The sequence below is a fragment of the Dendrobates tinctorius genome, unplaced genomic scaffold (genome assembly GCF_039654945.1).
Source record: "Dendrobates tinctorius isolate UK_male_01 unplaced genomic scaffold, ASM3965494v1 ptg000043l, whole genome shotgun sequence".
Taxonomy (NCBI): domain Eukaryota; kingdom Metazoa; phylum Chordata; class Amphibia; order Anura; family Dendrobatidae; genus Dendrobates; species Dendrobates tinctorius.
The window spans coordinates 10,604,808-10,631,439 of NW_027361711.1; the positions used below are offsets into that span (position 1 = coordinate 10,604,808).

At 44.5% G+C, this 26,632-nt stretch overlaps 1 protein-coding gene across 5 annotated transcripts in view; it reads right to left on the minus strand.

Annotated features, from left to right (window-relative positions):
- ARHGEF37 (Rho guanine nucleotide exchange factor 37) overlaps positions 1-26,632 on the minus strand; it is a 233,486-nt gene that overhangs the window by 150,144 nt on the left and 56,710 nt on the right. For 3 of the 5 annotated variants that reach the window (XM_073575190.1, XM_073575193.1, XM_073575192.1), the window contains exon 2: positions 7,311-7,553. In XM_073575190.1, coding sequence (XP_073431291.1) covers positions 7,311-7,553 — 243 coding nt within the window. Of the gene's footprint in view, positions 1-7,310; positions 7,554-25,480; positions 25,546-26,632 lie in introns of those variants that run through there. The other 2 variants (XM_073575189.1, XM_073575188.1) reach the window with 1 other exon arrangement.

Here is a 26,632-nt window from a genome sequence, read left to right on the forward strand (position 1 = left end):
GTGATAATCAGCTGACACCCGGCTGCGATCAGCTGCGCTCACCACGTGGGCGCCGCTGATCGCTATGACATAATATTCCGTCCATGGGAATTAGGTCCAGGGTCACAGGGACGGAATATTACGTCCATTGTAGGTAAGGGGTTAAAGTATGTTTGGGGTCATTGTCCTGCTGGAAGACCCTTGACCTAGGATATAAACCCAGCTTTCTGACACTGGGCACTACATTGCGACCCAAAATTGGTTGGTAATCTTCAGATTTAATGATTCCTTTCATTCAGTCAAGGCAACTAGTGACAAAGGCAAATAATCCCAAAACAGCTTTGAACCTCCACCATATTTGACTGCAGGTACTGTGTTTTTTTCTTTGTAGGCCTCATTCCATTTTCGATAAACAGTTGAACAATGTTCTTTATCAAAAAGCTATATCTTGGTCTTATCTGTCCTCAAGATGCTTTCCCAGAAGAATTTTGGCTTACTCACATACATTTTGGCAATCTGCAGTGTAGCTTTTTTATGTCTCTGTGTCAGAAGTTGGGTCATCCAGAGTCTCCTGCCATTGTGTTTCATTTCATTCAAATATTGACGGATAGTTCAGGCTGACACTGATGCACCCAGAGCCTGCAAGACAGCTTCAATTTCTTTTGGAACTTGATTGGGGCTGGTTAGTTACCATTCGGACTATCCTGCGTTGCAACCTTTCATCAATTTTTATCTGCCATCCATGTCAAGGGAGATTAGCTACAGTGCCAGGGGTTGTAAACTTCTTGATTATGTTGCGCACCATGTACAAAGGAACATCAAGATCTTTAGAGATGGACTTGTAACTTTGAGATTGTTGATATTTTTCAACTATTTTGATTCTCAAGTCCTCAGACAATTCTCTTTTCCTCTTTCGGTTTGCCATGCTTAGGGTGGCACAGACAGCACAACACACAATGCAAAGTTTGAGTCAACTTCTCCCCTTTTATCTGGTTTCAGGTGTGATTTTCATATTGCCCACACCTGTTAGTTGCCACAGGTGAGTCTCTGTTTTTCTGTGTTGTTCCAATACATACAAAGGAAATAAACATGTGCATAACAAAATATGTGTAATTGCAATAATTTTCTGGGAGAAATACTTCATTTTCTGGAACAATTTCAAGGATGCGAACACTTTCAGCTGTGACTGTACCTAAAAGTATATGTATATGATGCAGTAAATATCTGTAAATGTCACACAAAAGCGTATGAAAAGTAATTAACACCAGTGTCATTCACAGAAGTACACCACATCATCATACAGTAACATAGGCATATAGATAATGCATAATCAATAGCATAATACCAACCACAGTAGGAGGGGGATGAAGATGCCCAACTCGCCAAGAATAGAATGGAAGCTATGTAAGGAAGTTGCACTGAGTGGAAAGTGTATTTGAGGAATACATGAAAAGCATTTTGAAGGCCAATGAACAATAAAAACAGTGCAAAAGTATGCAAAGCCTTTATGAAAAAGAGTGTCTTAAAAGTGTTCATTAGGAAAAGAAAACAAAAAACAAAAAAATAAAATGTTCCACAAATTGTTATAAATACTTTTAATTAGCAAATTGCACTTGTTTTGTCTAGGGAAATAATCACTGTAGAATTATATTGGCTGTTGTCTGGGTACTACAACAGAAAGCTGTCTAGAATGATAGGACATGTGTTTGTGAGTGTCATGATCCATGCTGGATCATGACAGATAAAGCACTAGTAACCTTTTTGTTTCCTCCTTAAGCTGTGTGCTTAATGATAGTTTTGGCCCGGTGGCCATTACGGTAATTGCACTGTGGTGTTTTCAGTTCTAGTTTTGCCCCCGGTGGCCGTTAGGGTCATTGCACTTGATGTTTTCTTTGCTTTGCTTTTTAACCCCGGGGGGCCGTGGGGTTATAGCAGCTTTTTGCCCCTGATCATTTGACCATTCCCTTTTCCTATATAGGGTCACATGGTCTATGAGCAGAGGTTGGTGATATTGCTCTTTCCCAACCAAGTCTGGTGGAGAAAGGAACTACAGAGAAGAGTTCCTGGCAGCTCAGGGGAGCTCTGGTGTATAGCTTCTGGTGGAAGTTGAACTCAGGTGTCGAGCTTCAGGGGAAAGCTGCATTCTGGTGGTGGACTCTGTTGCTGGGAGCAATAGCAACATAGCAAAGCTAAGTGGTTTTTCCCTGTTTGTATTTTTCCCTGGTGTGTATTAGTACAGCGGTAGGGCCAGTGCCTGCACCACCCAGCTCCCTAGCAAGGCATAGGTGTAGGGTGTGCTAGGGTGACAGTTATTCTGATCGGCGCCCGGTGCGGATCGGCCTAGGGAACGTTAGGAGTGTGTGGGACACAGACTCGGGAGTGCAGGAGGTCTCCAAGTCCCCATTCCCTATCGCAGTGCCTACCGTTGTAACTGTTTCCCTTCCCCTTGTCTTGCTGTTTTTGTTACTGGCCTGCGGGTTGTGTCACACAGGACAGTTACACATGCCGTGTCTTGTTGTTTTAGTTACCGGCCTGCAGGTCGTGTCACACAGGACGGGTCCACGTGATATTATCACCAACCTTAACATTTTTTTCTGCTGAGCCATGGACCTAATGCAGCCCTTTGCACAAATGCTGCAGATCCTTACTGATGAGATTAGGCGGCTGCGTGGAGGGTTGGTGCGGCAGCTGCGGCTGTTGGTGGGCTTTGGGAGCTTGATTCAGGAACAGGCTCAGCCAGAACCCAAGATATCCCTCCCTGACAGGTTTTCTGGAGGAAGAGATCAATTCTTGGTATTTCAGCAAGCCTGTAAACTATACTTCAGGCTGCGCCCTCGTTCATCAGGGAGTGAAGAGCAATGGGTGGGAATCATTATGTCCCTTCTTAAGGGAGATCCCCAATCCTGGGCCTTCTCCCTGCCGAACGATTCACCATCATTAGAGTCTGTGGACAAGTTTTTTGCGGCTTTGGCGCTAGTGTATGGGGATCCTGATGGCGTCGCCCTGGCGGAATCCCGACTCCATAGGTGTAAACAGGGAGCCTGGGTTGCTGAGGAGTACTGCTCAGAGTTTAGGAGGTGGGCCACTAATACTCAGTGGAATGACCCTGCACTTAGGAGTCAATTTGCGCAGGGTCTGTCTCCAAAGTTGCAGGATACTCTGGTGCAGTACGCCGCCCCCTGGTCGCTGGAGGCCGCCATGTCCCTTGCCATCCGGGTGGATAGACGTCTTAGGGAGAGACTTACACAAAATGTGCTCCCTGATGTCCTCGCTAGGGAGGAGGACCCACCAGTGCGGACGGAGGAACCCAGACAGCCCGGTGTTGTTGGTTCAAAAAAGGGGGTGTCTGCGGCTCATCGTGGTGGTGGGGTATGCTTTTCCTGTGGGAAGCCGAGCCATTTTATGAGAGCCTGCCCAGTTTGTGCCAAATCTCCAGACGAACCTATGCAAGTAGGAGGAGCTAGTGTGTGTTCAGGCCTGCCTACGGTTCAGGGAGTGGTGTCGGCATGTTTTTACTGTGGGCAGACTGGTCATGTCCTTAAGGCTTGCCCAATGTGTGCCAAATTATCTGTGTCATCTCAGAAGCCACCTTCCCCTGGTCAATTCGAGGGAGACGACCAGGGAGTGTATATTTCCTCCATTTTGCCCTCCCAAGGTATTATGTCAGCAGAGGTGTTGACTGGCGGAGTAACAGAAGTGATTGATTGGCGGGCGAGGGAAGTAGTCAGCTGGGGGGCAGTCGTGTGAGGGCTGCTGCCTAGGAACTACTGTCTCTGCCGTCTCTGTTCAACCGGCCCCTTTCTCTCCAGTGAGAGCAGCAGATGTGCTGCAGGAGAGTAGGGGCAAGTCTCAACCCTCGCCATTAGCCAACCCTGGGAGGCACAGACCTCGTGGTGGAAGGGGTTGGAGGGTGGTGTACCCCGTGGTGAATTGCGGGAGTGTGAGTGTGGTGACACAGGGTGACGCCTCTGTTGTCAGTTCCAGAGAGAGTTCACCGTGTTCTGTCAAACGAATGTGTGGCAATAAATGTTCAGGTCCGGACCTGTGTGTGAAGGAGAATGTATGGGTGGCCACCAAAAACATCCAGTGGAAGTGTGTTATGGGGGTCTGGAATTCTCAGGTGATCGGGCCGTATTTGGTGTCGGCTGTCCAGGGCCCGAAGACTTACCAGCTGGAGTTACATACATACTTGCCCATACACCTCTCGTTCCCCAGATCGGCGCTTTGGAGATGGGTGGTGCCTCCGGAACATACATTGCCAATACCAGCGGTGCTTGTTTGTCATAAACCTGAAGTGCAGGTAGTTGCTGGGGTGAACTCTGGACCGGGGCGTTCCCGCTGTAGGTGGTTCCCTGATGAGGAGCGGTCTTGAGGGTCCAGAGGCCTCTCATTAAGGGGAGGGTACTGTCATGATCCATGCTGGATCATGACTGATAAAAAGCACTAGTAACCTTTTTTTTCTCCTTAAGCTGTGTGCTTAATGATAGTTTTGGCCCGGTGGCCATTAGGGTCATTGCGATGTGGTGTTTTCAGTTCTAGTTTTGCCCCCGGTGGCCGTTAGGGTCATTGCACTTGATGTTTTCTTTGCTTTGCCTTTTGCCCCCGGTGGTCAGTGGGGTTATAGCAGCTTTTTGCCCCTGATCATTTGACCATTCCCTTTTCCTATATAGGGTCACATCGTCTATGAGCAGAAGTTGGTGATATTGCTCTTTCCCAACCAAATCTGGTGGAGAAAGGAACTATAGAGAAGAGTTCCTGGCAGCTCAGGGGAGCTCTGGCGTATAGCTTCTGGTGGAAGCTGAACTCAGGTGTCGAGCTTCAGGGGAAAGCTGCATTAAGGTGGTGGACTCTGTTGCTGGGAGCAACAGCAACAGAGCAAAGCTAAGTGGTGTTTCCCTGTTTGTATTTTTCCCTGGTGTGTGTTAGTACAGCAGTGGGGCCAGTGCCTGCACCACCCAGCTCCCTAGCAAGGGATAGGTGTAGGGTGTGCTAGGGTGACAGGTATCCTGATCGGCGCCTGGTGCGGAACCGGCTTAGGGAACGTTAGGAGTGTGAGGGACACTGACTCAGGGGAGTGGAGGAGGTCTCCACGTCCCCGTTCCCTATCGTAGGGCCCACCGTTTTAACTGTTTCCCTTCCCCTTGACTTGTTGTTTTAGTTACCGGCCTGCGGGTCGTGTCACACAGGACAGTTACACATGCCATGTCTTGTTGTTTTAGTTACCGGCCTGCGGGTCATGTCACACAGGACGGGTCCAAGTGACAGTGAGCATGTGCAGTAGGAAGCTCTCCCTCCATCGTGTGTAGCAAGACATGCTCACAGTCAATATTCTAATCTAAAACAGTAGATACGGGTAGTTCACAATGAAGATAAGGCTTACACCACTGTGCACACTATCTTTCTGAGGTAATAAAGATACCAAGAGTGATAAGGTAAGAATCTTTTTGATCTAATACTGGAAATTCCAAGGGTGAAAAAGTAAAAAGAGGCCGCTCGCACTGCTCTCCAACATGTCTTTCTGATCTAATACTGGAGATAACAAGGATGCCGAGGTAAAAAGAAGCTGCTCGCACTTCTGTCCACACTGTGTTTCTGATCTTACTCTGTTGATACCTGGGTTGCTGAGGTAAAAAGAGACTGATCACATTGCTGTCCATCATTTTTATTTGATGTAACAATAGAGATACCTGGTGTGCTCAGGTAAGAAGAGGCTACTCACACTGCTGACCACCCTGATCTAATAAATGAGATACCATTGGTGCTGAGGTAAGAAGAAGCTAAAACAGTAGATACGGGTAGTTCACAATGCAGACTACCCTGTCTTTCTGATCTAATACTAAAAATACCAGTTGTGCTGAGGTAAGAAGAGGCCACTCACCCTGATGCCCACCATGTGTTACTGATTTAATACTGGAGGCACCAGGAATGCTGAGGTAAGAAGAGGCTGCTAACACTGCTGTCCACTCTATTTTTCTGATTTTACACTGTAGATATCTGGGTTGCTGAGTTAAAAAGAGACTGTTCACACTGCTGTCTACCATGATCTAACAGTAAAGTTTTCATGGGTGCTGAAGCAAGAAGAGGCTGTTCACACTGCTATCCACCTTGACTTTCTAATTTAATACTGGAAATACCCAGGGTGCCAAAGTAAAAAGAGGCTGATCACACTGCTGAACACTCTGTCCTTCTGATGTAACATTGGAAATACCAGAGGTGCTGAGGTAAGAAGAGGCCACTCACCCTGATGTCCACCATATCTTTCTGATTTAATACTGAAGATACCAAGAATGCTGAGGTAAGAAGATGCTGCTCACGCTACTGTCCACCATGTCTTTCTGATCTAACAATGGAATTACTAGGGGTGCCGAAGTAAAAAGAGGCTGCTCACATTGCTGTCCACCCTATCCTTCTGATCTAATAATGGAGATACCAGGGGTACTGATGTAAGAAGATAAGGCTTACACCACTGTGCACACTATCTTTCTGAGGTAATAAAGATACCAAGAGTGATAAGGTAAGAATCTTTTTGATCTAATACTGGAAATTCCAAGGGTGAAAAAGTAAAAAGAGGCCGCTCGCACTGCTCTCCAACATGTCTTTCTGATCTAATACTGGAGATAACAAGGATGCTGAGGTAAAAAGAAGCTGCTCGCACTTCTGTCCACACTGTGTTTCTGATCTTACTCTGTTGATACCTGGGTTGCTGAGGTAAAAAGAGACTGATCACATTGCTGTCCATCATTTTTATTTGATGTAACAATAGAGATACCTGGTGTGCTCAGGTAAGAAGAGGCTACTCACACTGCTGACCACCCTGATCTAATAAATGAGATACCATTGGTGCTGAGGTAAGAAGAAGCTGATCACTCTGCTGTCCTATCTGTCTGTCTGATCTAATACTGGAGATCTAAAAGATACCCCTCACGCTGCTGTCTATCTTTCTAATTTAATACTGGAGATGCTAAAGGCGCTGAGCTAAGAAGAGGCTGCTCACACTGACGTCCACCCTGACTTTCTGATTTAATACTGGAAATACTACAGGTTACTCACTCACTCTACCCTTCTTTCTGAAGTACATGGTATAGGTTATCTCCAGATCACAGTAATGAAGCTTCCTACTGCACAGTCTCGTACTCAGTGTAACAAGGTAGCGGCCATTTTGATACAATACCTACCTAGACAAGACAAATGTGAATTGATAATTAAAGATATTAAGGAATATATTTATGATTAGATTTTTTTTTTCTATTCCAGAAGAAACCTTTTAAATAGAGTTCACATATCATTAACTTATCTGTTTGGTCACGTCATAATGACCTCAAGGACCTTACCGATTAGATGAGTTGCTCGCGGAAGAGAAAATGCTCTCTAACTGGCTTTTAATGGCTTGTGTTTGCCCATGGTTTGTCAAATCGGAGAGGTTTAACCTGTCATTGTAAGAATGGTTCTTTGATGAGACATTGTTGCTTGATGATAAAAAGCCAGGTGAATTAAGAGAGTTCCTTTTACTGTGATTTAGGTTGTCTTGTCCTCTGTAAGACTGGTTACTACTCATAGAAAGTCTGCCTTCACACCTGCAACACAGAATAGACACATCAAAAAACAATGGAATAAACTAAATCTCTTCATAAACAAATTCATTACAGCGTGAATTGCTTTTCGACTATTACCAATATTAAAGAAGTTCTCTAGAGACAAGCTAATGATTATCCACAGGAAAGATGATAATATATTAATTGTCAGAACAGGGCACTTTAATCTCTGTTTGCGGGTCGTTCACAAGACAGTATTTTTGGTCCGAGTGCTGCCGTGAAAAAAACGGACTGCAATGGAACCAATGTTACGTAATGGAGCAGTGCAGATGAGCATTATTTTTCAATGACTAAATCTGCATGCACTTAGCTTCTTGCGTAAATTAAATGGCACATCCATTCAAGTGTATGGGTGCGTAAAAAAAAAACGGAAGGCATACCAAGCCACAGTATAGCTTCTGATTTTTATGGATAAATTGCAATTCTGTATCATGGGAAACCGTAAATGATCCTGTAAATGATTACTGTCTGCTGCTGTAAAAAACGAATTGTACATGAATGACAAGTGAGAAAATAATCGTCTCTATTGTCTGGATGATTTTTTATACACGCGTGTGAACCTACCCTTAGAATGGAGCCCAAGTGCACATGCTCAACTGATTAACACTGACTCTTCTAATTGCATATTGGGCTGAAAGCGCTTTTTCTGATATCTTTAAAACAGGGAATGAATGGAGCGGTGGCGGCACATGGGCACTGCTGCACTATTCTAACAAAGGGCCAAGTTTCCCATTCTGCCAATTGGTGCTGGCCCCAGGTAACTAATATCCTTTGGGTAGGTGATAACTTGTTTTCATCAAAGGACCCCTTTAACCATCAGGAGCAGATTATCAGTAAAGGACAAGCTGCATTGGGCCTCCTAGACCAACGTCTCCACCACTGATTAGCAGCTTTCTGTCAATTTACATTGTACACTGAAAGCTATGGTGCGGGCGTGTGACAATCAGCCCTGGAGTCAATGTCTCCGCCTTTGGACAAATTGAACATGAAGGAATTACGGTATGGAGCTGATCCCAGACTTCCTCTTCATGTTCAGTTTGCTGCTTATTGGGCGCCGACATCACGTGTCATTTCACCGCATAACAGCCCCGGGACCACGAGTGCAAACACCACTGGAACTGCGCCGGCAATTGGTGAGCATAGGCTTTATTATTTTATCGGGGATTGAACATTTAGTTTAAGAAGGGGTTGTCCTAATAGTGAACAATCCCTTTATTCCCGCCTTCTTGTCCCTTTAAGACAATACAGTAGTCCACAGATAAACATAGTATTTCTTACAAGTAAGCTTTGGTTTTTATATTTCTCTACCCTCCTTACTCAATTTAAACAATTTTGTGATTGCAGACTTGTGAATCCTCACAGTGTATGCACTGCACACTGTGAGGATTCTCCGGTGTCAGTGCTGGCGTCCTCCATTTCATCGGGCACACCGCACTTTTCCTAGCGTCCTCAACTTCAGCGGTCACACCGCTAGCTACTTGGGCCAGAGGGAGCAGCGCCACTAAATAAGCGACTTAGATCGCTATACCAAGCGCATTCCTTCCCACTATGTACTAAATACAGAGAAGTTCTGATGAAGATCCATTGTCGGATCGAAAACGTTTAACACATAATCTGGATGCAAATAAAATGAAACAAAAAAATTTACTCTATTTGCCAATCTAAGTGCCAAGTTCTTTTATATGATCAGTGCTGGGAACGTCAGTAACGTGACTGCTAGTATGTGATATGCATATTCCTGTCCAGAATCCAACTAGGTAGTTTTTAGCACACTCAATGCAAGTGTATTGCCCAAGACGGAAAACAGTCTATTTAGATTCTGGATGGGAGTATATACAGTATATCACATGACCGTCATTCCTGGCACTGACACCAGAGAATCCTCACAGTGCGCACTGCATGCACTGTGAGGTTTCACAAGTCTGTAGTCACATACATTGACTGCAGCATGGCCGGAGTCAGCACCTGGAACACCCAGGCAAGTGCCAGGGCCCTGAGCAGTTGTGGGGACCAACTCACCATCGGGGACACCATAGCGCTATGGGGGCCTGATGCCTGTGCCAGTGCCGGTGCCCACAAGTGGGCTCCCCCCGCTTTTACTTACCTCTCACCCTCTACCGTTGCAGCTAACACGTCTTCTGACAGTGACGTTCTGGTCAGAGGGCACAATGACGTCACTAGTGTGCGCCCTCTGCCTGAACAGTCAGTGAGGAGAGCCGGAAGACGGCGATGTTGTGGAGCGGGGAGAGTCCGGAGCAGAGCAGCAGACAGCAACAAGGGGTGAGTATATATTTTATTTTTTTTTAGATTTCAGCCATCATATAATGGAGCATCACACAGGGGTCCATCAAACACTGGAGCATCATATATTGGTCCATCATATATGGAGAATTATATATGGGGCGCATTATACCCTGGAGCATTATATAAGGGGCCTATTATACCATGGAGCATCAGAAATTGGGCCCATTATACACTGAAGCATTTTATTGGCCCACCATACACTGGAGCATCATATATGGGGCCCATCATATACTGGAGCATCATATGGGGCCCATAATATTGGGGCTATTATATATATGGAGCATAATATTGGGCTTTGTATGTATGGAGCATCATATGGGGCCCATTATATATGGAACATTATATTGGGCCCATTATATATATGGAGCATTATATGGGGCTTATTCTGTATGGAGCAATATATGGGGCCCATCATATACTATATGGAGCAATATCTGGGGTTCATTATACTTTATGGGGCCCATCCGATACAGTATGGAGTATTATATGGAGCCCATCATATACTGTATGGAACATTTTATAGGACCCATTATGTATGGAGCAATATATGGGGCTCATTATGTATGGAGCAATATTTGAGGCTCATTTTTTATGGAACAATATATGGGCTCATTATACTGTATGGCACAATATATGGGGCCTGTTATATACTGTATTGGGCAATATATGGGGCTCATTATTCTAAATGGAGCACTATGTGGTGCCCATAATACTGTGTGAAGGACTACACTGTCCTTTTTGTGAGCTATAGATATCACGCATGTAATGTAAGAAGTAAGTGAAATCTTTGGCATTGTACTATACCTATATTTCTTATCTGTGCATCATGAATTGTGTTATGTGTTAAAGGGGCCCACTGAGACTCTTTCGCCCGGGGTCCACGAAAACCTGGAGCCGTCCCTGGACTGCAGACTAATTGACAATCCCTTTAAATTGTCCTATGCTGTATGATCGGATATGCAAATTTTTTCTCCTCTTGAAGGACGAACACTGTCACTCGAGTGCCTTTTACTGTTCGTAGCCATCCTGTAAGTCAATACCCAACTCTTTTAATGAACCCTAAAACATGACTAGGGATATGAACCAATCAGAAGCTGATATCTCTTGTCATGTTAGTAGACTTATTCCTTCTCGAATTCAATTTTGCACACTTTTTCACCATGGAGAATTGCCTGTATTACTCCATCTTTCAACTTCATCTCCTTAGTGAGAACCAGGATCCCCCAAAGACAGGCCCTTTTTTTAATAGTTATCTTTCGGGAGATAAAGGAAAAATGTTGTATTCAGCACATGTGGTCTCAGCATCACTAATAAGGCCCTCGAGTGTAAAAATGGTTGTCTTTTCTAAAATCTATTGCTTCATCTCTGCAAACAAAACAATTGTATGGTATGTCTCCCAAGAGTTCTGCATTCAGCAGAACTGTCTTGGATGTTTACACGGGGTAATTTGCAGAAAATTCTACAACTCTTTAATATCTCCGAATGTTTTTTTTTTTTAAATGCTACAAAAACAAACACATTTAAATATTTAGAATACAAATACATGGGTAAATATGGCCTTATGCTGGCTTAGTGTTAAACTCCAGCACAGGAAAAGTGGAGAAACAGGTTTTAACTGATGAATAATAATTTGTCCTGCATACTGGGACAGAAAGAAATCTGGAAGTTTAAAGGAGATCAAATATCTGAGGGGACAGTACAGAGATCATTCTAATGATTTTTTTTTTTTACATCTAAGCCTGCATTGATGACAAGGAGAAATTCCTCTACGTCTAGGGAAAGAAGGTTTAAAAGAGAATGAGTCATCCCCAAAATTTTTCTTAACAATTGAAGAAATGTAAGGTATTAATATTTTAATTAAAATAAAAAATATTTTAGTTTTATTATTATAGAATATGAAAAATAGTTTTAAATGTTTTTGATAATTTCCACTGTTAAACACAAGAGGGCGCAGCTGAAATTTGCCATGAAAACTTAGTGTAGTGTTAGCTCACATGATAGGATTAGATATGTGGTTTTGTGGGCTCTATCACACATGATGGGATTGGATACACGGCTCTGCGGGTTGTATCACCCATGACTGGATTAGACACGTAGATCTATGGGCTGCATCACATACGATCATATTAAATATTCGGCAATGTGGCTGCATCACACATTATGGGATTAATATATGGATCCATGCTCTGTATCACACACGATGGGATTAGAAACACGGCTCTGTGGCTATGTCATGCATCTTGGAATTATATATGCAGCTTTGCAGGCTGCATCATACATGATGGGATTAGAAACACGGCTCTGTGGTGTGTATCATACATGATGGGATGAGATTCACGGCTCTGAGGTGTGTATTATACATGATGGGATTAGATTCACGGCTCTGTGGTGTGTATCATACATGATGGGATTAGATTCACGGCTCTGTGATGTGTATCATATATGATGGGATTAGATTCACGGCTCTGTGGTGTGTATCATACATGATGGGATTAGATTCACGGCTCTGTGGTGTGTATCATACATGATGGGATTAGATTCACGGCTCTGAGGTGTGTATTATACATGATGGGATTAGATTCACGGCTCTGTGGTGTGTATCATACATGATGGGATGAGATTCACGGCTCTGAGGTGTGTATTATACATGATGGGATTAGATTCACGGCTCTGTGGTGTGTATCATACATGATGGGATTAGATTCACGGCTCTGTGGTGTGTATCATACATGATGGGATTAGATTCACGGCTCTGTGGTGTGTATCATACATGATGGGATGAGATTCACGGCTCTGAGGTGTGTATTATACATGATGGGATGAGATTCACGGCTCTGTGGTGTGTATCATACATGATGGGATTAGATTCACGGCTCTGTGGTGTGTATCATATATGATGGGATTAGATTCACGGCTCTGTGGTGTGTATCATACATGATGGGATTAGATTGACAGCTCTGTGGTGTGTATCATACATGATGGGATTAGATTCACGGCTCTGTGGTGTGTATCATACATGATGGGATTAGATTCATGCTCTGTGGTGTGTATCATACATGATGGGATTAGAATCAAGGCTCTGTGGTGTGTATCATACTTGATGAGATTAGATTCATGGCTCTGTGGTGTGTATCATACATGATGGGATTAGATACAGGACTCTGCTATGGCAGCGTAAAGCCTCCTTTAGATGTCTGTAATGTAGCGACGTCTGAATGAGGCTTACACTGACATACAGTAGAAGAGCTGAGTCAGCATTAGAGCACAGCAGTGTGATGATTACATTGCTGTGCTCTGAACACTGCAGAGCTAACAGTGGCGGTGACATTGCACTACTACTCTACCATGCTACTTAGGTGTTCTCACCATTGCAAAAAGTCTTTGCCATACAAAGAGTACTTACAGCTCAGAGCAGCCCTGAGGTGGTGACTTCTTCCAACAGTGAGAATGGCTTGGTAGCCTGATAGTAGTACAATGCCAGTCTGCCGACAACCACTCAACACATTCCGGACCTCCACTTGTCACTACCCAGGCCTCCTGTCACCACTGAACACTGTGAGGGGAGGCAGGGGGAAATTTGTAGCTCACAGCACAGCTGTGGAGTACAACAAAATGGTGCCTTGCACCCCCACAGCTGAGAACTGGACAGCCAGCATTTCATTAATTTCATTTTGTATTAAAAATAATTGATTATATAATCAATAATTATTAATACAAAAATAATTCCCTTAAATCATCATCATAGACTGTGATCCTTTACTGTAAGAGCAGTGAGACTATGGAATGCTTAACTAAATATTATGGAACTTTTTTCACTACGAAAGTACAAGGAGGGTCTGGATATCTTTCTTGAAAGATATACAGCTCTGGCAAAAATTAAGAGACCACTGCACAGTTTTATAAAAATCAGCTTCTATACATGTCTGACAGCCATTCCATTCCAGTGTCAGTTGAATTCCAACCAGAGTACACCTCATTCTACTTATTGTGCTTCTGATTAGGTGATCACCTGAACCAAATCTTATTTAACGAAGGAAAGTATAAAAAACCCTGCTGTGGTATACACAATCCTCTTGAAATAAGACAAGCTGGATGGCAAAACAAGTGCTAGTAATATCCCAAAAGTAATAGGAATGAAAAAATAACTTTTAGCCATGCCAAAGGAATTGAAAAGAAAAGTCTTGAGTGAGGAAAAGAAGGGCTCAATTCTGGCTTTACTAGCAGAGGGATACAGTGAGCGTCATGTTGCCTCCATCCTTAAAATTTCTAAGATGGCAGTCCATTACAACAAGGTCAAGCAGCAGACATTGGGGACAACAAAGCTACAGACCAGCAGAGAGCGAAAACAACTTTCCACTGACCAGGATGACCGTCATCTTATTCGAATGTCACTCAGCAACCGCAGGATGACATCAAGTGACCTACAATAGGAATGGCAAATGGCAGCTGCGGTGAAGTGCACGGCAAGATCAGTTTGTAACAGGCTCCTAGAGGCAGGGCTCAAGTCATGTAAAGCTAGAAAAAAGCCTTTCATCAATGAGAAGCAAAGGAGAGCCAGGCTGAAGTTTGCCAAAGACCATAAGGATTGGACCATAGAGGACTGGAGTAAGGTAATCTTCTCTGATGAGTATAATTTTCTGCTTTGCCAAACACCTGGCCATCTAATGGTTAGACGGAGACCTGGAGAGGTGTGCAAGCCACAGTGTCTTGCACCCACTGTGAAATTTGGTGGAGAAACAGTGATGATCTGGTGATGCTTCAGCAAGGCTGGAATTGGGCAGGTTAATCTTTGCGAAGTACGTATGAATCAAGCCGCATACAAGGTTATCCTGGAAAAAGAGTTGATTCCTTCTGCTCAGGCAATGTTCCCCAACTCTGAGGACTGTTTTTTTTCCAGCAGGACAATGCGCTATGCCACACAGCTAGGTCAATCAATGTGTGGATGAAGGACCACCACATCAAATCCCTGTCATACAGCCCAATCTCCAGACCTGAACCCCATTGAAAACCTCTGTAATGTAATCAAGAGAAAGATGGATAGTCACAAGCCATCAAAGAAGAACTGCTTAAATTTTTGTACCAGGAGTGGCATAAGGTCACCCAAAATCAGTGTGAAAGACTGGTGGAAAGTGTGCCAAGACGCATGAAAGCTGTGATTAAAAATCATGGTTATTGCACAAAATATTGATTTCTGAACTCTTCCTGAGATAAAACATTAGTATTGTTGTTTCTAAATGATTATGAACTTGTTTTCTTAGCATTATTTGAGGTCTGCAAGCACTGCACTTTTTTGTTATTTTGACTATTTCTCGTTTTCTGAAAATAAATACAAAATTTAGTGCTTGGAAATTCGAAGACATGTTGTCAGAAGTTTATAGAATAAAAGAGCAGTTTACATTTTACTCAAAAATATACCTAGAAAGAAAAAAAATCAGACTGACTGAAAATTTTGCAGTGGTCTCCTAATTTTTGCCAGGGCTGTATTACAGGTTATGGGTACTAAATTCTGTAATGGGACATTGATATTCTGATTGCCGTATGTGGAGTTGGAAAGGAATTTTTCCCCTAATATGGAGCAATTAGCATCTGCTTCATTGGAGTTTTGCCTTCCTCTGCATCAAAATGCAAAATTATAGGTTGAACTCTATGGACCTATATTTGTGCTGTTCCATCTAAGGTTATGATTGTATGCTTATATAATTTTGCTATGTTACCTTTCTTTGTATTCAGTTTTGCATTTGGTCTGCTGCCACCTGCTGTCCTTTTCTGTATAGCAGACGGCAGCTAATTAATTCTAGTACATGCCTCCCACTTCCAGGTCAGGTGACTCCTTCTCTTCCTGCCGGTGGCCATTACAAGTTTCTTTTCCACCCGGGTGAGACATGCTTACCAGGCTGTGGAATGCATCAGTTTTTTGATCACACACAATTTGCTAAGTTTGCTGAATCATCTTGCTGCATACCTTGCTGCACACATCTTGCTGTACCACCTGGGTTGTTACACCTGCATTTCTGGAGAAGTACTGCATTACCAATCATACGCTGTATGTCCAGATTTCCAATAAACAAGTCTGGACTTCACAATATCTGGTGTGTATCATCTCTCCGGACGCATGAACAGCAAAACAGCAACAATGGTCCTGTCTGCTCTGCATTGAGGAAATGGAAGGTAGGAATCTCTCCCAGCCCCACTCAACTACACCTCCATTCGCCTCATGTGGGGACAGAACAGTATTTTTTCAGCCCGGCCTATAACCGTGATCTATGAAATGTGCTTCAGTTAAATCTTATCTCTGAAAAACTTGGTACATAGGATTAAACTGAAACAACCAAAAGAACAAAGTAAAAATGCAAATATTTACAGTAACTTTCCCAAGCCTAGATCTCCATTAATCCAGCTGCCGGAAGAAGAATTGGAAAATAAATAGATTGGGTAGAATAAACAACAGGCTAGGGCCTCATTCAGATGTACATTTATCACTTATGTTTTCTATCTGTATTTTTTACACACCTAAATGCCGTCCGTGTGTAATCTAAGTGCTGTCTCTTTCTGTCTGTTTTAATAGGAAAGAGATATTTGGAATATTTTTTTTAATATGTAAAAAAACTGATGCCACACAGATGGTAAAAAATAACATGTGGACCAGAAATTAGGGAAAATTGGATCCAGCACATTGATAAAAACTAGTTTATTTTCTTGTTTGCAAAAACTAAAAAAAGGACATCTGAACAAGAGCTATCAGTAATAACAGCTGTATTTATATGACTGTGTTTCTGTTTTTTTGTGGTCTTTGTATGCAATGGATTGCTCAGGACAGCACACGGACCAATTCGGCCCATCTGTTTGTGCGTATAAGCAAATCTATATAATAGCAGGCAAATCTTGCACCCACTCGCACATAAAACCAATGTGGAATTGACTGGTCCAATGGTTTAAGAACATATCTGAAATTAGTCTAAGTAGAATATCCCTTTAAACTGAATTATTTGATGGCAGTATGACTATATCTTATAAATATGTCTGTTTTAGTGTCAGATACGTTTAGCATTTGGGCACAAAACAATGCCAGCCATAGGAAATACTGAAATAATGGTGATGATTTCACAATGGCCTGCAGAACTCATTACCATAAAAATGCATAGCAAGCCATGTTAATCTATAACCGACCTATTAAATAATATTCATAGAGTGAATAACTGCAATAAACGTAATGTCAGGTTAGTCAGTCTGCAGATATGATGTAGTTAATTACGGTAATAGTTTGGCTCTATTTGTATAAAATGCTGTCATTATCTGTAAAAGATATATATATATAAATAATCCTGAATGCTGGAGCTGGAATTTATTCCGTGGGTAGGGCTGACTAGAACTGATGCCTTGTGCTTAGCGCCAGCCAACAATGAGGGCCTATGAGTCTGAGTCATCACAACAACAGGATACTGTTGCAGAAGAAAACAAATAAAAAGCTTTTGTGACTGTCTAGAAAATGAAAACAGCTCTAAATGTTCCAGAATCACGTGGAAAGCGTGACTCTATTTAAAATGCAGAATTACAGAACATTCCTATATCTAGTATACAATCTCTTTGCTATTTGTGGAGAAATGTAATATGGAAGCTTGAATTATGAGCAACTTCTGGATAGAATCAACATCTCTAATATCCTGTAAGATTGACCCCTGGTCAATTAGCTCTGTATTTCCATTATTTCTATGTACCTCATACTTAGGCCTCATTTAGAAGTCCATTTTTCTTGATTGTGTTCTGTGTTTTCATGGATAGACAACGTTACGTACCTATTATAGTATATAGGGCAGCTTACATGTCCTTGAATTTTGCGGACCGTGTATTAGTGCAAAAATTACGGAGACATGTCGTTTTTTTACTATCATCACGGGTGAAAGTCACCCATACAAGTCCATGGGTCCATGAAAATGGCAAACAGTACACGAATGACATGTGTACAGTTTGGGTGCTGTCTGTGATAACATTGTAATGTATAGGGGAAGCTTTGTCAATAATTTTTTAATCTTCTAGTAAAACTGAAACTGATCAAACACTGATAAACCTCGGATCTAAAACAATAATGACTCTGTGACCAATTTTTTTTTCGCATAAGTGAAAAAACACGGACATCTGAAAGAAGCCTTCAACGGCAACAATGTAGGTTGAGAAGCTAGGACCTTCACTATATGGTCTAGTGTATGTCAACACCCCTGCAAAATTATTTCAAGTGCTACAGCTACGTCCATTAGAATCCGTTCCAAAAAAATCCAACACAATGCCATGGAAACTGTAGAGACAAGTATGGGTCATATTGAGGAACTGTCAAGTCACTCTGTTTTTGGTAGACCCGGCAACTCTTAATAGGGCTTCCACGGCCACTCGCTTCTTCTAGTAGATACCAGGAGGTACCATGGCCTTCAACCTTTAGCCCATATAAAGGGATCTGGACTTATACAGGGACCTCTGTATTGGGCCCATGGAGTGCCTGCTGGCCAGTGGAGAGGACCAGTGGAGAATGATCAGTCAATAATAAAGATGCCAGGTACTGGAACAAAATAATCAGGCAGTAGAATAATCAAAACCCAATCCGGTTAGAAAAAGAATTAAACCTAGCAGTGCAGTAGCAGACAAATGAGAGTGAACTAGGGTAAGAAAACTTATAACTGGCAAATAAAGGCAGGATGTTGGGTATTTAAATAGTGTGAGCCGCACCCAAAGCTCACACAAGGGGGTTCATAAAATGACAAAGTTTAGGGAGACAAAAATGTAAGCTCACTGCCTGGACATTACCACAAATCACAAAATATAAAAACAGACTACTGCTGTGTCTCCCAATGTCATCTGCAATGGATGCACGATGCACAATGCTGCTCTGCAAAAGAAGCAGAGGGAGCGAGTACATAGGTGGATGTAACTGAATCCTCCTCAGGACCCATAATCTATTCTATTATCTCTAAAAACTGTTTTTCGGTGATTCCTTTGTATCCCCGTTCATACTGCACCCACACACACAAATAATACACCATTTGATAGGTAAACTTACCCCGTTCAACAAGAAAATGGCCAAACAAACCACATATCCACTATTTGATCACAAAATACAGTTTAAACATTAATTTTCATAAATGTGCAGTAAGGAAAAATGACCTGCAGATGGCACCACAGTACCCCAAAGCACAGTATCAACACATTTGTAAACATGCCCTGCTTTTTCGCTGATTATTTCGCCCCACCACACACATGATACACCATTTGAAAGGTAAACTTGCTCCCTTCAACAAGAAAACAGCCAAACAAACCACACATTCATGATTTTATCATTAAATACAGTTTAAACTTTCATTTTTATAAACCTGCAGAAAGACACAATGACCTGCAGGTGGCACCTCAACCGGAAAACATTTCTTGGCCTCTACTTCTCAAAACAATTTATTGTATTACCAATCTACATATATTACTACCTGTCTGTGTTCATCAGCTCATGAAATACATTTACATTTGACCAGTTTGCTTTTTCTGAAATTGCCTGCGCCCCCGACGACCAATGTGTGAAAATTTCGCACAGGCCAAGCTAGTAACATGCTTATTATGAAAATATCTGTGACGACTCCTGGAGTGGACCCTCTTGGTCGTGGAACTAACCCTCCTAGGGCGAGCTGACCTAGTGAGGACCACCCCCTATACAGGGAGTGTCAGGGGCAAGCCCAAGGGGGTAAAGTACCACCACTGCTGGCACCAGGTGGCCGTCTCACAGGAGACACGAGTGAGTGTGTCTGCAGGAACGTACAAAGCATGGACACAGGGACACGCAGGGTACAGGTCGGTACAGGGTGAGTGTACGGAGGCACGGAGAGTACAGGACAATACAATGCGTGTACACGGGAGTGCGCTAGATACAGGATATTGCAAGGCGGGTACACGAGAGCACGTATGGCATGCACAGACAAGCACGCCCAGGTGCGGGCAAAGCAGGGCACGCACTAAGGAGCACGCCTAAGTACAGAGTTAGACAGAGCACGTGCAGAGAAGCATGCCAGAGTGCAAGGCTAGGGAGAAGGTGTGCCAGGAGGCACAACTGAGCATAGAGCAGAGTGTGTGCCGAGGGGCACGACAGAACACAGTGAAGGAACAGAGCTTGTGACAGGAGGCACAACAGAGCACCAGGCAGAGTTCAAGAACAGAGCAAGTGCTAGGAGGCACAACAGAGCACAAGGCAGCGTACAGGGACTGAGCATGTGCCAGGAGGCACGACAGAGAACAAGACAGTACAGGGCCAGAGCATGTGCCAGGAGGCACAACAGAGCATAAGGCAGAGTACAGGGACAGAGCATGTGCCAGGAGGCACAACAGAGCACAAGGCAGAGGACCCGAATACAGCACACAGCCAGGCAAGGACAAAGAAGACCAAGCCAGGAAGCACAACAATAATCAGGCACCTCCCATAGGAAGAGGTAGCCTGATATAGCACATGAGCACTAGGACTTCCGGGTCAGGTCCTCCAATACCATAGAGAGGACATGACCGGAGGCAGAGCAGAGAAGAGCGCGCGTGCGGACAAAGAACTTTGTGCAGACATGGAACTAAGTACGAGAAGTGCGCATGCGCACCCGATGGGACCCCCAGAGCGGCCGCAACACCGGAAGAGGAGACGTCGGGCCCGAGGTCCCGCCCCCAGGTGAGAGCGACGTGACAGGCAGCGTGACGATATCAATGGAACCACCTGATCAGGTTGTTGGAATTGATGCCACTCACTGAAATTCAAGATATTTCCTTTGGTCCATAACCTTTCCTATGTACAAGATATTGTAAAAGACCCCATTGCTACCAGAGAGTGAAAAGTTTTTTGTAAAAAATACTCAAGTCTGTATCTAACCAACACATGAGTAGAAGGATTAACAGGGTACACTGGAGAAATGGTATGTTTTCAGCAGGTATTTGCAGAACACATTGGGTATCCAGAAACAAGGGGGAAGCTTCAAACGGAAGGCTATTGGATTCTCAGTTATTTCATATGGGTTAATGAACTTGAGTCCTAGCTTAGAGGAAGGGACCTTGATTTTGATATTTTTACTGGAGCTAAAAATATATTGCCCTGTGCCCTTCTCATGTTCTCTCTGACCTTAAGCTAGATAACTTTCAATTTGTCTACAAATTTACCAGCCTCTAGAGCAGGGGTCCCCAACCTGTAGCTCAGGAGGCACATGTGGCTTACAGTCCCATGAATTGTGGCTTGTGGCTGTCTGCCAGCTTAGTGCATTAGCACCAAGTCCAGCAAACAGCTATGAAGAGCACATCTCAAAATGGTGAGTTTTGTGAGTAACCCTGCACAGAAGAGCAGATCTGGATGCACATATACACTGGTCTTAGGGGTTTAGAGATAATTTAAGTATGGTACGCTAGAGATAAGATGATACTACCTGTCAGGTAGGCAGGGGCGTAACTAGAACTGATTGGGCCCCATAGCAAACTTAAACGGGGCCCCCTTAAAGACAAACCCCCTCAAAACCACACCCCCTTCAAGACACACCCTCTTACCGATAATGCATACTAGAGTCACATTAAGTAACAGAATTAGAAATAATGTAACACAATTATTCCTAATACTGTAACTCAGTCAATACAATCAAATTAGTTAAGCATTGATAATTTTATATTTTAAGTTGCTGACCCAGCACCACATGGTATATAGCCCAGCCACACATGGTATACAGCACCCAGCACCACATGATATATATAGTGCCCAGCAAGACATGGTATATAGCGCCCAGCACCACCTGGTATATAGCGCCCAGCATCACCTGGTATATAGCGCCCAGCACCACATGGTATATAGCCCCAAGCACCACATGGTATATAGCACCCAGCACCACATGGTATATAGCACCCAGCACCACATGGTATATAGCACCCAGCACCACATGGTATATATAGCGCCCAGCACCACATGGTACATAGCGCCCAGCACCACATGGTACATAGCGCCCAGCACCACATGGTATATAGTGCCCAGCACCACATGGTATATAACACCCAGCACCACATGGTATATAACGCCCAGCACCACATGGTATATAACGCCCAGCACCACATGGTATATAGCGCCCAGCACCACATGGTGTATAGTGCCCAGCACCACATGGTACATAGCGCCCAGCACCACATGGTACATAGCGCCCAGCACCACATGGTATATAGCGCCCAGCACCACATGGTGTATAGTGCCCAGCACCACATGGTGTATAGTGCCCAGCACCACATGGTATATAGTGCCCAGCACCACATGGTATATAGTGCCCAGCACCACATGGTATATAGTGCCCAGCACCACATGGTATATAGCGCCCAGCACCACATGGTATATAGTACCCAGCACCACATGGTATATAGCCCAGCCACACATGGTATACAGCACCCAGCACCACATGATTTATATAGCGCCCAGCAAGACATGGTATATAGCGCCCAGCACCACATGGTACATAGCGCCCAGCACCACATGGTATATAGTGCCCAGCACCACATGGTGTATAGTGCCCAGCACCACATGGTATACAGCACCCAGCACCACATGATTTATATAGGGGCCTGCAAGATATGGTATATAGCGCCCAGCACCACATGGTACATAGCGCCCAGTACCACATGGTATATAGTGCCCAGCACCACATGGTATATAGAGCCCAGCACCACATGGTGTATAGCGCCCTGCACCACATGGTGTATAGTGCCCAGCACCACATGGTGTATAGTGCCCAGCACCACATGGTGTATAGTGCCCAGCACCACATGGTATATAGTGCCCAGCCCCACATGGTATATAGTGCCCAGCACCACATGGTATATAGCGCCCAGCACCACATGGTATATAGCACCCAGCACCACATGGTATATAGCCCAGCCACACATGGTATACAGCACCCAGCACCACGATTTATATAGCGCCCAGCAAGACATGGTATATAGCGCCCAGCACCACATGGTACATAGCGCCCAGCACCACATGGTATATAGTGCCCAGCACCACATGGTGTATAGTGCCCAGCACCACATGGTATACAGCACCCAGCACCACATGATTTATATAGCGCCCAGCAAGATATGGTATATAGCGCCCAGCACCACATGGTACATAGCGCCCAGCACCACATGGTATATAGTGCCCAGCACCACATGGTATATAGTGCCCAGCACCACATGGTATATAGTGCCCAGCCCCACATGGTATATAGTGCCCAGCCCCACATGGTATATAGTGCCCAGCACCACATGGTATATAGCACCCAGCACCACATGGTATATAGCACCCAGCACCACATGGTATATAGCCCAGCCACACTTGGTATACAGCACCCAGCACCACGATTTATATAGTGCCCAGCAAGACATGGTATATAGCACCCAGCACCACATGGTACATAGCGCCCAGCACCACATGGTATATAGTGCCCAGCACCACATGGTATATAGTGCCCAGCACCACATGGTATATAGTGCCCAGCACCACATGGTATATAGTGCCCAGCCCCACATGGTATATAGTGCCCAGCACATGGTATATAGTGCCCAGCACCACATGGTATATAGCGCCCAGCACCACATGGTATATAGCACCCAGCACCACATGGTATATAGCACCCAGCACCACATGGTATATAGCCCAGCCACACATGGTATACAGCACCCAGCACCACAATTTATATAGCGCCCAGCAAGACATGGTATATAGCGCCCAGCACCACATGGTACATAGCGCCCAGCACCACATGGTACATAGCGCCCAGCACCACATGGTATACAGCACCACATGATTTATATAGCGCCCAGCAAGATATGGTATATAGCGCCCAGCACCACATGGTACATAGCGCCCAGCACCACATGGTACATAGTGCCCAGCACCACATGGTATATAGTGCCCAGCACCACATGGTATATAGTGCCCAGCCCCACATGGTATATAGTGCCCAGCACATGGTATATAGTGCCCAGCACCACATGGTATATAGCGCCCAGCACCACATGGTATATAGCACCCAGCACCACATGGTATACAGCACCCAGCACCACAATTTATATAGCACCCAGCAAGACATGGTATATAGCGCCCAGCACCACATGGTACATAGCGCCCAGCACCACATGGTATATAGTGCCCAGCACCACATGGTATATAGTGCCCAGCACCACATGGTGTATAGTGCCCAGCACCACATGGTGTATAGTGCCCAGCACCACATGGTGTATATAGTGCCCAGCACCACATGGTGTATATAGTGCCCAGCACCACATGGTACATAGCGCCCAGCACCACATGGTGTATATTTACGGGGTAGCCCGCCAGGCCAGACAGAGCCTGCCCCTGAGCCTCCCTCTGTTATACTTAGTCACCTCTCTCTCTCTGTTTCTTGCAGCCCCCGGCCGGAGCTTGTTCCATCTTCTCATCTCAGCGGTGTTCTTCCTGCTTTCAGCGTCCACATGGTGCCGCTCATTACATATGTGCATATGTAATGAGCCACTCATTACTTATGCGCATAGGTAATGAGCGGACGCTGAAAGCAGGAAGAACACCGGAGAACTGAAGATGGAATAAGCACGGGGCGGGCTGCCTGCAAGTGCAAGAGACATGCATTGCTAGGGGAGGAGTTGTAGTTAATTGCACTAACCGGGTAGCGCCGATTGGAGCCGGGGCCCCTGGCCCCTAAATGGGCCGGGACCCAAAGCAACCGCTTCGGCTGCTACCCCGGTAGTTACGCCACTGCAGGTAGGCCTGAAAGGCTTTATGATATTTAATCTGCTCTGCAAGGTCATAAACCAACGAGATCAAACCCTGCATTTTGGTTGATCACAGTTTTGGGATTAGTCCATTTTTTTATTTGGCCAGTTATACTGTCAACTCACTATATTCGTGGTAGCCAGACAGCTTTTAATAGGGCTTCCACAACAGGCTTTGCGCTAGTCATTCACCCTGTACAGAGATCTACACTCATGGAGTGACTCATGTCTTGTGGAGCAGGCTGGAAGATGGTCAGAAAGCCGAGTGAATTCCAAGAGGTAGGATACTGGAACAAAATTGTCAGGATGTAAAATCATCAAAACACGAGCAGAGGTCCGAACAAGGAATCAGATTAGCAGGGCAGTAGAGGAGAAACAGGAATACATCATGGTAAGAGAACCTATAACTGGCAGATAGAGGTAGAGAGCCAGGGGTTTCATATAGTGAGACCAAGGTTTCACAGTTAATAACTACCAAATTCCTTGTTTGGACAGCACCACAAGTCCCAGAATATCAAACCCAACTGTTGCACTGTTGTTCTGCATTACCTGCATCTGCAATGGTGTCAGTTAGTATTATTTCAGAACTGCTGGTCTGCTCCAATGAACCATTAAGGAGCATTTACACTGCATGATTATAGTAAACTAGATTAAGGCCCGATGCTATCGCATCGAGAGGATAGTGACACACCTCTTGCCATGTTAACCCTCAATACACAGACACACCTCCTCAACACACACTCCTCTCACCTTTCACCATCTCCACTCACATCCACTCACTCTTTCACTCCACATACGACCCTTTCTCTCACTCCGTCTCTCATACTCACACTGTCATCGTCGCTGCTCCATGATCCCTGACATCTTCCGCCGGCGCCATCCTGGATCCCGACGTTGTCCACGCCGGCGACATGTTCTTGCGGCCATGCCATCTTGAGTATTCTGAAATCCTGCGAGTGGACATTAGTGGAGATAGTGAAAGGTGAGAGGAGTGTGTGTTGAGGAGTGGTGTGTTGAGGGTTAACATGGCAAGAGGTGTGCTGTGACGTCACCAGTTACAACTGGACGGAAGTTGTTACAACCCGGAAGCTGCTTAGCGCATTTATTATAGTAGATTAAGGCCCGATGCTATCGCATCGAGAGGATAGTGACACACCTCTTGCCATGTTAACCCTCAATACACACACACCTCCTCAACACACCACACCGCCTCAACACACACTCCTCTCACCTTTCACCATCTCCACTCACGTCCATTCACTCTTTCACTCCACATACGACCCTTTCTCTCACTCCGTCTCTCATACTCACACCGTCATCGTCGCTGCTCCACGATCCCCGACATCTTCTTCCGCCGGCGCCATCCTGGATCCCGACATTGTCCACGCCAGCGACATGTTCTTGCGGCCATGCCATCTTGAGTATTCTGAAATCCTGCGAGTGGACATTAGTGGCTCACCATTGTCATTTTGAAACACGACTGCTACTTCACTGACAGTGGGATTATTGTAGCGTCGAGGGTCTTGAGTACGATCTTGTTTAATAGCCATAGTGATGTTTGGCATGACAGTTCCGTTTTGTAGAGATGTAATTTTTTCTTGTTCTTCCACATCACGTAACATTTGATAAGCTTCCACAAAAGGATTAATAGTTTGGATTTGAAGGGCAATAATGTTCATCAATGTAGGATGACATTTTTGATTTTCTTTACATCGTAAGCGTTGTTCGTTTGCGGTAGTGGTATCGAGAATGTAAAGTTGGGCAAATGCACGTTGCTGGTCATCTGAGGGATGTAGTGTTCCAGTTCTATGATAGATCTGGCCATGTATGCGGAAACAGTATGGGCCATATCCAGGAGGTGGTGAAATATTTGCACCCATGGAGGCAAAAGCAAAGGAACTGTTAATACTTCGAATATTATCCATGAAATTTTTGCTAAATTCACTTTGCCCTTTCAGCAAACATGTAAAGACATCAGGATA